At 35.8% G+C, this 14751-nt stretch overlaps 1 protein-coding gene across 2 annotated transcripts in view; it reads right to left on the bottom strand.

Moving 5' to 3' along the window:
- CDH2 (cadherin 2) overlaps positions 1-14751 on the bottom strand; it is a 245577-nt gene that overhangs the window by 49391 nt on the left and 181435 nt on the right. For both annotated transcript variants that reach the window (XM_066246179.1, XM_066246180.1), the window contains exons 4-7: positions 14378-14524; positions 11930-12085; positions 7366-7510; positions 4332-4504 (exon numbers count right to left, since the gene is read on the bottom strand). In XM_066246179.1, the coding sequence (XP_066102276.1) occupies positions 4332-4504; positions 7366-7510; positions 11930-12085; positions 14378-14524 (621 nt within the window). The remainder of the gene's footprint in view (positions 1-4331; positions 4505-7365; positions 7511-11929; positions 12086-14377; positions 14525-14751) is intronic.

Below are 14751 nucleotides of genomic sequence, written 5' to 3'. Positions count from 1 at the left end.
ACTCGATATGCAATGCAACTCTAATAAGAGTAGGAAGAAGTGATTCGAGACATCTTTAATGGGGCATTTGAACCAGTCCCCAAAGCCTGGGAGACGAACGCATGCAGGAGGCATACGGGGGTAAACTGAGAGGAACTTGACAACCACACGGAGGTGGGTGGATGGCAGTAAGTGTGAAAGGCAAGGGGACCATTACCTTGAAAGCAGAAGAAAGGGTGGCACTGTTCACATGAAACAGAAATTACATTAAGAACCACAGATTTAGGAAGGCACTTGGTTTGCTTCTGAATACAATGCATTGGGGTAGGGGTGAACTTTTAAGTAATACTCTCAAGAGAACTAATGAGGGAAGTATGGTTTTGTAACCTTGTTCAAATTCTTAAATGCTAAGCCCCCAGTTACCTCATTTGTGAAACGGGGCTGACAGTACAACCTACCTAATCAGTTTGCACTCTAAAATATTTCTGAATGCTAACTACAGGTTGACATTGTTCTCAGGGCCTAACTACTAGTAAAGAATTAGCGTTTGAGATTGAGCACCAACTCTGCGCCAGGTACAGAGCTAAGTACTAAACATGATCTCATTTAGTCCTCACAGTAATCCTCCAAGGCAGGTGGATTTTTTAAATCTGCTCTTCACAGATGAGAAAAACAAGGTTTTACAGAGCCAAGGAGACTGGCCACAATGGCAAGAAAACCAGCATTAAGTAGCAGAGACAAGATCTGAAGCCAGGTCTCTCTGAATCCAAAGTGGGTACCATTAATCACCCTACTCTGTCAGTGCCTTCCAAGAAAGCCAGAATGTAAGTGTACATCCTGGAGGGGGTAAGCAGGCAGAAAGCCAGATTTCAAGATGAGGTAGGAGTGGGACTTGAGCAGTGAGTATAAGATGCCCTTTGTGGGGTCTGGTGTTGAAAGGAAGGAGAAAAACCTCATAACATGAACATTTCTTCAGGGTTCCTGGATAGGGAGAAAAGATAAAAAGCACGTTGGCTTCCCTGCATACTGGGCGGAAGGATGCAGAGGAGTGTCTGTGTAACATAATCTCTGCAGTTCTAGATGAATGCACAGACTACTGAGGGTGACCAGGACAGGGGATGAGGACTGGCTGTCAGAGAGTGGCGACTAGCCAGCTGTAGAGATGGGAAAGAAATCTTCAGGCAGAGGAAGCAGAAGGTAAAACAGGAACAGAAGAATGCAAAACTTCAGATCTGTAGAAGGAATTGCATGTGGCTGTATGAGTGGCTGGGCACCATTTGCTCATAAGCAGGAGATAAGAAATTATGTGTGTAGATAGTCTAAAGGGGGCTTTGGGGTCAAGGTCACAGAGAATCTGGAATGTCACATTAAAGAGTGGCATTCCTGACTTCACCATATGGGTTGTGGAGACTCAGTTTGCCATAAGCGAGAACTAGCATGTTTATAGATTATGAAGGAACTTGCAGGTTTTGTAGGAAGGAATCTGTAGAGAAGGAGATTCTGAGTCAACAGAAAACAGGACATTCCTTAGGGTAGAACACAGTGTTGAAGACACATATAAAAGAAATGTTAGGCTTGGAGAAGAGGAAGTATAATTCTTTCTTTGCCATGAGAAAATTTATAATAAGGAGTAAAAGTAATAGTGCACACTGAGTAGAGGCTGAGGCCAGATTTATGATGGCAATGAGGAAAAACAGTATCTAATATACATTGGGCGCTACACTGAACGCTTCCTGCCTTGTGTTACAGAATCCTTACAACCATCCCATGAGGTCAGTCAGGTCATCATTCCCACTTATAGATGTGGGAGCTGAGGTTTCAGGTTAACACAGTGAAGGTCAAACAGCCCGTAAGAGAAAGAGCCAGAATTCAAACCCAGTGAAGCAGAGGAGGACTGATTCATCAGCAGTCAGGAGGGAGAAAGAAAGAGAAAAGTGTGGAGAAAAGAAGAAAATTTCAGAAATAGGTACCACCAAGTAATGCAACAAGAAGTCAGTTGGAGATAATAAATAAGTAAGTAAGTACATAATTAAATAAGAGCACTGGGCTATGTGGTGGGTACTGTTTTAGGTCTAAAAATGCTGAAGAATTAATTTTTAAAATATTTAGAGATTAAAGGAAAATAAAAAGCTGAATCTTAGTATTTCGATGATTAGAAGTTCAATCACTTAAAGGTGTCATGTATCCTGGGAGAATGATAACTGAAATTACTTTTAACACAAAGAAAACTGTGAATTCTAATAGAAATAAAAGAATCTCAAGCCGGCACGAGGACTGGAGAAGAGTAATTTATTCCCAGCTTCAGGCAGAATTATCATAAACCATCCAAGATAGACACATTTTTTTCTTTGTTAAATGACTTTCGGAAACTGAATGTTTTCCATAATTTTCCTTACTAGTTCATTGTTGTGTTAAATCATTTTACTGGCAAGAAGCTATTTCTCATACCACATCTAATTCATAAGTCTATAGTTTTAAGTCTATTTCCACATTTATTTCATCAGAGGGTAGCCGATAGCTGCTTCTGTCCACTTCAAGGTACACTTATACATAATTATAATCTGACATCAAACCTTCATTTTCTAAACTAAAAACAGTGTCTTTGGTTGTTAAATATGTTTGGTCCGGTTAATAAAACTAGCTTGAATTCTTTATGCTTCTTTCTTGTCATAAAACAGCCAGGCTAAATGTGTTAGGAATATTACTGTATGAAAACAAGATGGAGTCTCACTTCTATACCTCACAAAGGAATTGTGAATGAACAAGTGAACAAGAACTATTAGGATAGGGAGATGAGTTACACACAGTGTGTGAGCAATCTGGCTCTCAAGAGAGAATATAAAAAAATATACCATCTTATATCAAATATGGCATTCATGCTCAGTTTATTGACATTTAAGAGTAGTATTTCCTTTAGTAATGGAAAAGGTGAAAGACATCCATGTTCTGAATATCACTAAACTTAGAATCCTATTGCAATAACTAAATTGCAACAATCTCTAACACATGAAACATTCCTAGGAAAAGAAATCATTGACACCTGAAAGTTAGTAAGGTACACTTAACTCATAGGTAAGGCTCTGAGCTCAGTTGTGAATAAAGTAATCTTGATTGTTTTGTATTTATATTATTAAAGTGCTTCTAGCACTAACTTGTATATATAATTAATTGCAATAGTAATGTTTCCTTCATTCCAATTCAAGTGAGTGTGAGTAGGTCAAATAAAGTGTCAAAAAAAAAACAATTCCTAAAATCCTTGTCAATAACATTTATTATGGTAGGTATAATGTTTCCTTCTGATGTACATAAGTTGAGGTCTCATTACTATAAAAGCTGTCTCAGCCATAATTCTACAAAAACTCAATTATTACAAGTTGGCACTCAGATAATTCACTCATACAATAATTATTGATGGTTAACAATGACCTTGAGAGTTTATCAAGAAAATGGTAAGAACAGAGAAAAAGTATAAAAGATTCACTGGGGCTGGAGATTTCAGAAAAGAATATAAGTAGAGCTTAAATTGGAACTTGAAAAAAAACCAGGAAGTTCAAGGTCAAGAACAAGGTGCAAGACATTTTTGGTGGAGGGAATCATATGAACACAATACAGAGGTGTGTGGAAACCTGGTGGGTTAGGGATGTATCATAGTTAGATGACCATCTAGAATTAACCAAAATACCAATTCCCTCAGATTGTGATACTACATAATATTTTAATACCATCAAATTTTATGCCTTTTCAGCAAAATACTATGGCAGAAGAGTATTTTTCTCCATTTATAACTTGAAGGGCTTGTCATTAAAGCAGTTTCTAGTGTTCAAACCTCTTACATAAATTAATCTTAGAGCTATGGGGCAAGTTCTAATAAAGGAGATGATCTCTTTATACTAAACCAGGCTTTCCACCAAGGCTACAAAAAATCTAATCACACACATATTATTTGCAGCCTCTTAAAAATATGAATGTTAATAATTATCTTCAATGTATTAACACCTTATTTGGGGATGGTTTTTAGTTTAATTCCTAACAAAAACCAACAATAAGGCCAAACAGAGAAAATGCCTACAATTTTAAAAATTAGATGCCTGAGGTATCTAATCAACTTAGTCAATTATCACATTAAACATTACATAGACCAATAATGTCAGACTAGCAATGATTTATCTTGTATACATACATCATTTATTTAACCAATTTGAAGTTGTGTAGAAAACAGTACAACCGATTTCTTAATGGCTATTCACATTGAATAATATTGTGGCTATATGATTGGTTGGAGATCAATTGTATGTGATACCGTGTACCTTTAAGATTAAAAACAAATTCAAAGACAGTTTTGCTTGGCTTACTTCTCTATCAAGTCCAGCTGCCACAGTGATAATGTCACCAGTCTCATTGTTGATGGTAAACATGTTGGGTGAAGGGGTACTTGGAGCCTGGGACACAATTCTGTACCTCAACATCCCATTGGAGGTAAGTGGATCATCACCATCAATAGCAGTGACCGTCATCACATATGTTCCTAGACACAGTATACATAGAAAATGAATGGTCGCCCTTCATTTCAGGGTCTCCTAAATAGAAGGTATATTTACTTCTTCATTTAACCTCAATTTCACTTTTTCAAATCAAACAGTTAATCACTTAAGCTTGATTGAAAATACTATTGATAAAAATAGTACTCACTTTAAAGAAACATAAAACATGGCTTAGTGACCTTAAAGGAAAATTGTAAAACATTTACACATTCATAAAGCCTCAATTTTTCCATAACATTAAAGACAAATTTACTATACAATTCAAAGAAATGATCACTTCAAATCTTCATTTATAGAAAATGCAAGTAATAAGTAATACAGATGCCATTAGCAACACGTATTATAGCCACTTAGTCCCCCACCACCATATATCCTTCTCTTAGGCAATAACAGAAGGAAATGACATGCTGAGCGTGGTTCTCCCCAGTGCCTAAGTCACTTTCTGAAAGTACGCTATGTACATAATGATGAACACTCCATTTACTCAGGTCATAAGGAGTCATTCCATGCATTACTGTTTTAGTACATTGCACATGTACTAAATTTGTTTTGGCATGTGGCTTGTTATTTCCTAAGAGATTAAAAGAACATTCTAACAAACTCAAAGGACTTCAACTTATTAGACATTTTGTAAGAAAATCTACAAAGCTTTAGGATCAAATAAGTTCAAACGAGCTAGGCAAACAAATTTACGAGTAGAGAGAAAAGTAATTACTATTTTAACGTGGTTTGTTCTGTGGGATATTTATAAGAGATAAATTATGAAATTTTCCATATCTTACTTTCTTCGTGAGTACTATAAACTTGGAACTTGCTTTGGAGTTTTTATAGTTGCTATTCTTTTGGATGCGACTTATTTTTTTCTCCCCCAGAATTAACTAAGGCCTAGTCATATCATTCAAATGACTTTCAGAGTTTGACACTCTAAGCAAGAAACGCTTTTGGATTACATGTCATCCTTATATACTTTTCCCCCCAAAAAACTGCATGTCTACATTCTTGCCTTTTATTTTTCATCCTTACTAGAATTTAATCTCAAACAGGGCAGGAACTAGCTTGTCGCTGCTGTATTCATTGGGTCTAAACAGTGCCTACCACACACACAGCACATGCTCTATAAACATTTGTTGGATAAATGAATACATTGTTAAAGCAAAATAATATGTTTCAGAATCTTGAAGCAAAATATTGACTGCAATGCAATTTAAATCAAGATTCATGATTATTAGCAAACCTTGCTTAGAAGGATGTTTTCAAACTCACAAAACAACCACAAGAAATACATTCATGAAATGTCTCTTCCTCTGTGATCATTTGAAGTCTTTCATTTATGGTAGATGCTACAGAAATTCATGATCATAATAAATACATCTTTAATGGCTTGTTTTTGGCAACTTTTGTGAAGCAGTATTAACAAAGTAAAAAATAATAGAGAAAAAAAAGAAAATAATTTTTTAAAAGCATAAAATGTCCCCAGGCACAAAGGCCCAACGTTTATTATCTGCAGAATATATGTATAAGACTTGTGTTTCAGTAAAGATACATTTATCATGTTTTGGGTTTACAGTATTTTAAAATAATGAAGAAAACTAGTCTGAAATGTGGCTCAGATGGAGCCACAGATGGCTGAACTTCCTGCACATCACCCCTCCCCCTCCAGCTGTCCCAACCCCACCTCACTCAGGAGACAGACAAGTGTGAGACCAAGGAAACAATGAGGTGAAGGCATATTTGGTCATATCTAGAAATTGGTTTATGCATTAGAGAGCTACATAATCTGGTATAGATGAGAAAAGTATATGAGCACAAGTTTAAATATTGAGGTTTTCTTAAAAATTAAAAAAAAAAAAAAGACAAGTCCTGGGCAAATGATGGTTGGTTAGACTCTATCACCCGAAGTAGAGAGGTTGCTGGTTTGGTCCACAATCAGGGCACACACAGGGACAGATAGATGTTCTTGTCTCTTTCTCCCTCTTCCTCTCTCTCAAAAAATCAAAAACAAACAAACAAAAAACCCACCCCAATAATAGAGCTAATTAAATCTGTCTAAACACTAAATTCTGTAAGGAAGACTGGCAAAACATTTCCTTCTACCATTTTGACAATGCTGTCTTTTCTTGTCCACTAGTGTTTCACATTAAATAGGCCATTCTCGACTTGCTCTTCTACTGTGACTGAAGCACGCAGTGTTTTCAGTACAAGAATCTAACATCTTCATCGAACAGCACTTCACAACGGTGAGGGGCTCTTGGCAACTGCTGTGTCTAGGCTGGATCATTCCATGACACTAGTTTAAGAGTAAGGGCTGCAGAAGACTTTAGGGTCATCCTGAAATAAAACACCTGCTGTGGCTGGAGGGACGGCAATCACAGCTGTCCCCAAGGCTCTCTCTGCTTTGGTTTACCTCACCATCTGATCCCAGGAACACCAAGTGTCTTTTAGACTCCCTGTTGCATTTTAGTTACTGTTGTGACTAATCTGACACAATCTGTACCTTATGAACAGACATCCCTGGTCTCTTGGTTCTCACTTTCTAGCTGCCCTTGCTCTATCAACCATAAGAGAATGAATGGAACCTCCTAGAGAATGTATAGTATAGAATCAGACACTGTAGCACATTTTTCAAAGGAGAAAAAAATCATAGTAGGCAGAAGAATGATAGTTTTCTGTTATCTCTCTTCAACCAGTTTTTCCCCAAGTTACTTTCCTTTACTGCTAAAGCATGAGGAATAAAAGAAAATGACACCAGAAGCTCACAAGACATTTCTTTTTCTTGATTATACAATAGTGCTGGATAACACGAGATTTCCTGAAGTAATCGCCGAATTATTATCTTCAAACTTACCAGGCTTTGATCCTTCAGGAACTGTCCCATTCCAAACCTGGTGTAAGAACTCCGGTCTGTTATCATTCATATCAATGACATTGATGACAATGTCAATGGGGTTCTCCACTTGGTTTCCATTAATGTCCACTGCGTGTGCCCTCAACTGCAAAAATACCAAGAAAACAAAACTACTTAACAGATTTCCATCTGGCCTGAAAATGGAAGATATATAATCACCACATTAAAATAGCATAGATGGACCGAGAGGCAGAAAAACAGAGGCTACTCTTCTCATCAAAATTTAAGTTAGCCAAATTCCATATAATTAGAGTAGATTTAGTAGCAAAAGCCCACGTGATTATCTGCTAGGCATTGTGTTCAGAGTTTAATGGGCTTTTAATTCATTTCATCTAAAGGATTGAGAAATGACCAGCATTTGAAAGGAGAACAATCAAGTTTCAGAAAGGCTAAGTAACTTGGCTCTGTTGACAGAGCCCATAGTCAAAGAAAGTTCTCAAATCCTTTTGCTAAATCAGTACCTATAATTCAGGGTAATTAAAAATGTGGTACGGGCACAGAGTAGTCTATAGATCAAGGTAACAGAAAAGAATCTAGAAAGAATTAAGTGTGTATAGGTAATTCTGACATTAGTTGTTTTTTTTTTAATTGTAAAAGGTACTCATAAACATTAAAAGTACATGAATATAGCCTGACCAGGCAGTGGCACAGTGGACAGAGCATCGGACTGGGATGCAGAAGACCCAGGTTTGAGACCCAGAGGTCTCCAGCTTGAGCGTGGGCTTATCTGGTTTGAGCAAAGCTCACCAGTTTGAGCCCAAGGTCGCTGGCTCGAGCAAGGGGGTTACTTGGTCAGCTGTAGCCCCATGGTCAAGGTATATATGAGAAAGCAATCAATGAACAACTAAGGTGTCACAACGAAAAACTAATGATTGATGCTTCTCATCTCTCTCCGTTCCTGTCTGTCTGTCCTTATCTATCCCTCTGACTCTCTGTTTCTGTAAAAAAAAAAGGAAAAGTACATGAATATATAAAATAGTTGTTCCTCTCCCAAGCTCAAATTCTCAGTTTCACAAGTATTCTAGAAATTTTATCTGTTTTCCTTTTTAAACAAATATAATCACTCAGCTACTCTTGGCAGAATATCTTCAAAATCTTTTCATCCGGTACACAAAGCTCCATTTCATTCTTTTCAATAGCTGTGTAGTGTTCTATTGAATTGTTTTGCTGTAATGGGAGTGCTTCTATGATTTTCCTGTTAAGTATGATGCTGGCATCTGGTTTCTGCTAGACATTTTTTATCAGGTTAAAGAAGCATCAACATATCTTTTCTTATATAGAGGTTATTTAATACATAAAACAATGTAAATTTTATTGTTGCCTTTTCAATACTTATAAAAATAATCCTTTCTCCCCTTGACTTATTTAATTTATTATATTAATAGAGTCTTAATACTGAGCCATCCTTATAAATCTCTAAGTAATTATTAATTCTATTTTTTTAATACTCTTTGATGTACAAGGTGTGAGAATCTGAAGCAAGAATTTACCCCTAAATTGACTGGAAAATATTTCCTAGGTCTTAACTGCACCATAGCTAGTGAGAGTTCATTCAAGAAGAGAAATTCAGAATTTTTTGTATTGATCTTATTTATATTCATAAATTAGAGACTAGTCTTATTACTGACTGTCCTATACTGTATGTCTTTATTAAGTCTCCTATTCATGTGATGTATTTTTGTCAAAGGTTTGAAAGTTTTACTTCTTTCTTTATGTGTTAGAATGCAGGAAAGGTTAGAATTACATGTTCCTTAGGGAGTCTTGCTCTATCATATATCAATATTTTAATAATTTTCAAAACTCCAAAACCATTTTCAAGTTTCTACAAGTACAAAAATTTGACAAATATATTAATTGGAAAAATTAGAATCTAAACACATACATATATGGAATAAAATTTTTTAATTACTAAGTGTAGATGATGAATCAATGGGAATACTAATTCAGTACCAGGGACAGCAGGCTAACCATAAAAATCTATATACCCACTTCCCTTTCACTCATATACTCCACAAAGGAGAAAAATTTAGATGTAGAAAACTCCAACCCCAGATTAAATCGGGGAGATCATTATATTGGCATTGGGAAGGTTTTATTCACCATCTCTAAAAACAGAATGCCAAACATTTAACAAATAAACTATACAATGTAAGAGCTATAATCATAGTAGTGTAGAAATTGATAAAGATTCAAAACATAACAAAAAGGGGATACTATATGAAAACCACACATTACAGTCCCAATTAGATAAAAGGTTCTCAGTGACAGAGAAAAAGATAAACAACTCAAAAGAAAATTCAACATAAGACAAACATTAAAAAATCACTTTAGATAGTCAACTTATACAACTTAAAACTACCGAAATAACTTTTTTACAAATAATGCTGGCAAAAAAAAATAATGCCTGAAATTGATACTGGAGTTGAAAAGATGTATCTCCTATATAGTGGGTGGGTAGTAAAACACAACACAACCATTGTAAGAAAAATTTCACTATATATATCAAAATAATACCAACGTAGAGATTTTATTCCAAGGATATAATGGAGACACATACAGACAGATGTTCATTGGTATATATACTTGCAAAGTAAATTCAAAAAGCTGAATTACACAAATATCCACCAATAGGTAGTTAAAATTATGTTATATTCATTCAACAGAGTAATTTGGAGCAATCAAAAATTATGATTTAAATAAATAATTTTTACTGACATGGAAAGAGCTTAAATCTTATGATTGCTAAGTGGCAAAAGTTGATTCCATAAAATGGTCCCTATTTCAATAGAATACATTTATGAATCAACACATAGTAGAACATCTTACAGTATATCACCAAAGTCTTACAAAAGGAAAAAATGATAGTTTTAGGTACTAGTATTAAAAATCGTATTTTCTTATTAATATATTATTTTAAAAGTTCTATACTACAGTATTTGAAATGTTTTTAATAATGCACATATATTTTTCTAAAAGGAAATAATTTCATCAAAAGTTTTAGTTATTCATGTTGAAATAAAGAAATAATAAAGATCAATTTTGGTTTCCGTATTAACCTCATGAATAAATTGTTAAAATCTTGTTCCAGCAAATAGTGCAAATATAACTAGAAAAAAAATGAAAAAAGAAACAAGCCCCCTGGAATTGATATTTTAATAATATTTGCATTTTGAAATACTCAATACAACATTATTGTTAAATAGAAAAAATCAGTTTCAAATATACACAGGGTGAGTGAGAATGTAAAACACGGAATATATTCTTGAATTATTATTCATTAATTATTGTATAATTTTTCATACAAACAACTATACACCTTTACCCTACCCCATATATATTTAAAAACACAAATATTATATATATATAATTTTATATATAAACTATAAATAAAAGTGGTTATAACTCAATAAGAACATGAAAAATATAGAAAGATAACATAATTAACATAAGAGATGTAACTACTACTATATCTATGAAAACATTGCTCAGACTGGCCAAATGATGAAACCAAGTGTTAGCAGGGTTATGAGGACAAGGAGATCTCTATTTCCAGCAGTAGTGTCAAAATGATAATCTTTCCGGAGGGAATACCGCTAGTAAACAACCAAACAAAAATTTTCTAGGTCTCTACTTAATGGCATAATAATATGAGGAGGAACGGGTAAGATGGCAAATGGCAAACACACATGTCTTTTAATAAGACATTTAAAATTATAGCCTATAGATTCAATGGAATACTATACAGCTATTAAAAAATGCCGTGATCTCTACATAATTTACAAGCAACAGTTTTGACCCCCTACATGTAAATTTGTTATTTTTAAATTATTTTCCATTGAGAAATTAAATTTCATAGGGTGACATTGGGTCACAAGAACACATTTTGGTTAAACATCTCTACAGCATTTGAACTGTTCATAGAATGTGTGCCCATCATCCAAAGCCAAATAATTTTCTGTTACTGTATATGTGGCCCGTTTTACTCTACCTCTCCTTCCCCAACCCCCTCCCTCGGGTAACCACTTCATTTTTGTTTATGTCCATGAGTCTTAATTTTATATTCCACCTATGTGTGAAATCACGCAAGTCCTCAGATTTTTCTGATTTACTTATTTCACTTGGCATAATATTCTCAAGGTCCATCTATGTGTTATAAATGACAATATATCATTTCTTATGGCTGAGTAGTACTCCACTGTATATATGTACCATAATTTGTTCTTATAAGTTTTTAGCCACATATCTGAAAGCAACTATCAGTAAGTAAAGAGTAATTCAATTTTAAAATGGCCATTTCACTTTCTTTTTTGGTACCATTTGTTTACCATGAGCATTAATCAATTCTATAAAAACAATACAATTTTTGAAAGAAATTGAAAAGGCTACAAATACATTTCACATGGTAGGACTCTCAGAGCCAAGCTTTAAGGCTGAGATAAGAGTTAAGCTCTGCACACATTCGGAAGATTATTAATATATAGAATACCAGCAATTGAAATCTTACATGAAACTGGGCTATCAGCTCACGATCCAGAGGCTTGGTCACTGACAGCTGACCTGAGATGGGGTTGATAATGAAGATACCAGTTGGAGGCTGGTCAGCTCCTGGTCCAGTTACGCTATATCGCAGCGAAAGGTTTTTATCTCTATCGGACCTAATCTGAGGGTCAAGAAGACATTCACATTAAGTGAGAGACTAAATGAGACAGCATGCCCTACCTTACACCATCTCCTCCCAGAAAACCATCGAAGTATTCCCAGTTCTGTTCCCTATCCTTGTTTCTTGGTGTTAGGCTTCAAAAAGAGATGTTATCTACCATCAGAAGACTGAGGGCAATGTTAACATCTAAAAGAACACTCACTAGGCCCTGGCTAGTTGGCTCAGTGGTAGATTGTCAGCCTGATGTGCAGGAGTCCTGGGTTTGATTCCTGGCCAGGGCACACAGGAGAAGCGCCCCTCTGCTTCTCCACCCCTCCCCCTCTCCTTCCTCTCTGTCTCTGTCTTCCCCTCCCGCAGCCAAGGCTCCATTGGAGCAAAGTTGGCCCCGGCACTGAGGATGGCTTCATGGCCTCTGCCTCAGGCGCTAGAATGGCTCTGGTTGCAACAGAGCGATGCCCCAGATGGGCAGAGCATCGCCCCCTGGTGAGCATGCCGGGTGGATCCCGGTCGGGCACAAGCGGGAGTCTGTCTGACTGCCTCCCCGTTTCCAACTTCAGAAAAAATATAAAATAATAATAATAATAATAATAATAAATAAAAAGAACACTCACTAGAAAAAGTGCAAAAAGTCAAAATTAAAGAGTGCCAGTTTTTACACAGTATCAAATTCTATCCTGGGAATTTGCAGGTTAGAATATTAACCAAATAACAAGTGTCCAATCTAATGAAAAACATTGTTGACCTTTTTGCATCAGTTAGGATAAGAAATAATTGTTTAGCTATAGTATGAAATAGCCTCATTTGGGAACTCTAAGGTTCTGGTTGAGCCTGAAAATAAGATCTCTGCACTTGCCATGTACTGACATTATTCATCGCAAACCAATACTTTCCATATCATTTCAGGTGGCACTTATCACCCCAAATTCCTTATTAATAACAAATCAAACAAGACATCATTTAATAATCTATTTCCATACTGTCAAAAACTTTACCCATGGGATCACTTCCTTCTCCTACAAATAGTACAATTCCTAGGAAAAGTAAGTTTATAGATGAGCAATCATAGGATCAGGCTACAGACAGGGATGAGGAGGGAGAGCGCAGAGAAAGGGGCAGTTGAGCAATACTGCCAGAGGTGATAATAGACATATATGTATTAGGTAAATATACTTAATTCTGTAATAGAATCTAGTTTATTATCTTTTAATTTGAGGCAAAATTATTTTTCTCATTCTTCATTAAAGTAAAAAAAATAAGAAATACCTTTATTTAAGGTTATATCATTCATTGTTAAGTTGAATTACAAGGTGCAATAGAATATATACACAACACAAAAAATGACTTATTAAAAAATACAGCTTTCAGTAAATATGTAGTGGAATGGTAAATTGATCATCTAGCAGGGATCCCCAAACTTTTTACACAGGGGGCCAATTCACAGTCCCTCAGACCGTTGGAGGGCCGCCACATACAGTGCTCCTCTCACTGACAACCAATGAAAGAGGTGCCCCTTCCGGAAGTGCGGAAGTGCGGCGCAGGCTGAATAAATGGCCTCTGGGGGCCGCATGCAGCCCGCGGGCTGTAGTTTGGGGATGCCTGATCTACAGAAACATTTATTCTCTAAGAAATGGGCATACAATGAGTTGGCTTTATTTTCCCTTTGTAATACATAATGGATTACTAATTTTGCTAAACACAGAGAAATGTGTGAATTTTTTTCTCTGCTTCTGACGGTATACATTTAGAGCAATGAAAAAAAAATGGACTTTCCTGATTTGAAAGCCTGTATTTTTGCGCAACCCCAGGAATTCGGTTAATGGTATCAGAGGTCATTTTTTTTTTCTTTTAAAAACCATCAGATGCACTTAGTGTTGACATTTTTAGCAATGACTGTCCCTTTATTTTTCCTTTGGCCCAAAAGCCATCTGTAGAGGGCAAAGACCATCCTGGAGAGTGAAGCTTGCTGACAGGGAAGCGAAGGTGTGTGCGTTTCATGGCAAAGGGTAGGGTCTGGGTGTTAGTGTATGCTGGAGTTAGGACTTCTGTCTCAACAAATTGAACAAACTTTATCATCTATGATGTACAGGAGCTACTGAGAGCCCTACCTATAAATAATCCAAGATCATATAAAAAATGATAAGAGGCCCTTTACAACACAAGATGTTTCATTTATAAAAACACATATTTTTAGTACATATATATTGTAAACTCTACCTTGTAAAAAAATAGACAAAAGGATTTCTAACATACACTTGACACATGCCACAAAGTATGAAAACTGTGCCTCCCTACCCTGACAAGCTCTTGAGGAAAAGGTCCTCTGGAGTTTTCTGGCAAGTTGATTGGAGGAATAACCCAGTCTCTCTTCTGTCTTTGTAGGTGACCATTGTGCTTAGTCAGTTGTCTTGGGAATACTATTTCTTCAGTTTGTTGTGATTCCTTCGCATTAAAAATACAAGAAGAAAGTCCTGAGCACTAGGAGAAACATTTTCTGAAAGGACATCAATATCAATGGGTATCTGAAATTGTAGCAATCCCAGTTTATTATGAACAAGCAAACAAGTCTGAAGACCCTAACTTCGTCCTGCTATTAAAATAATAAAAAAAATCACAAAGTTTTTGGGTTAAACTGTTCACTAAAAATAAGTGAATTCCAAACAATTTAT

The sequence above is a fragment of the Saccopteryx bilineata genome, chromosome 11 (genome assembly GCF_036850765.1).
Source record: "Saccopteryx bilineata isolate mSacBil1 chromosome 11, mSacBil1_pri_phased_curated, whole genome shotgun sequence".
Lineage (NCBI taxonomy): Eukaryota > Metazoa > Chordata > Mammalia > Chiroptera > Emballonuridae > Saccopteryx > Saccopteryx bilineata.
The sequence above is the reverse complement of the archived record's forward strand: the minus strand, read 5'-3'. Positions and strand labels throughout refer to the sequence as shown.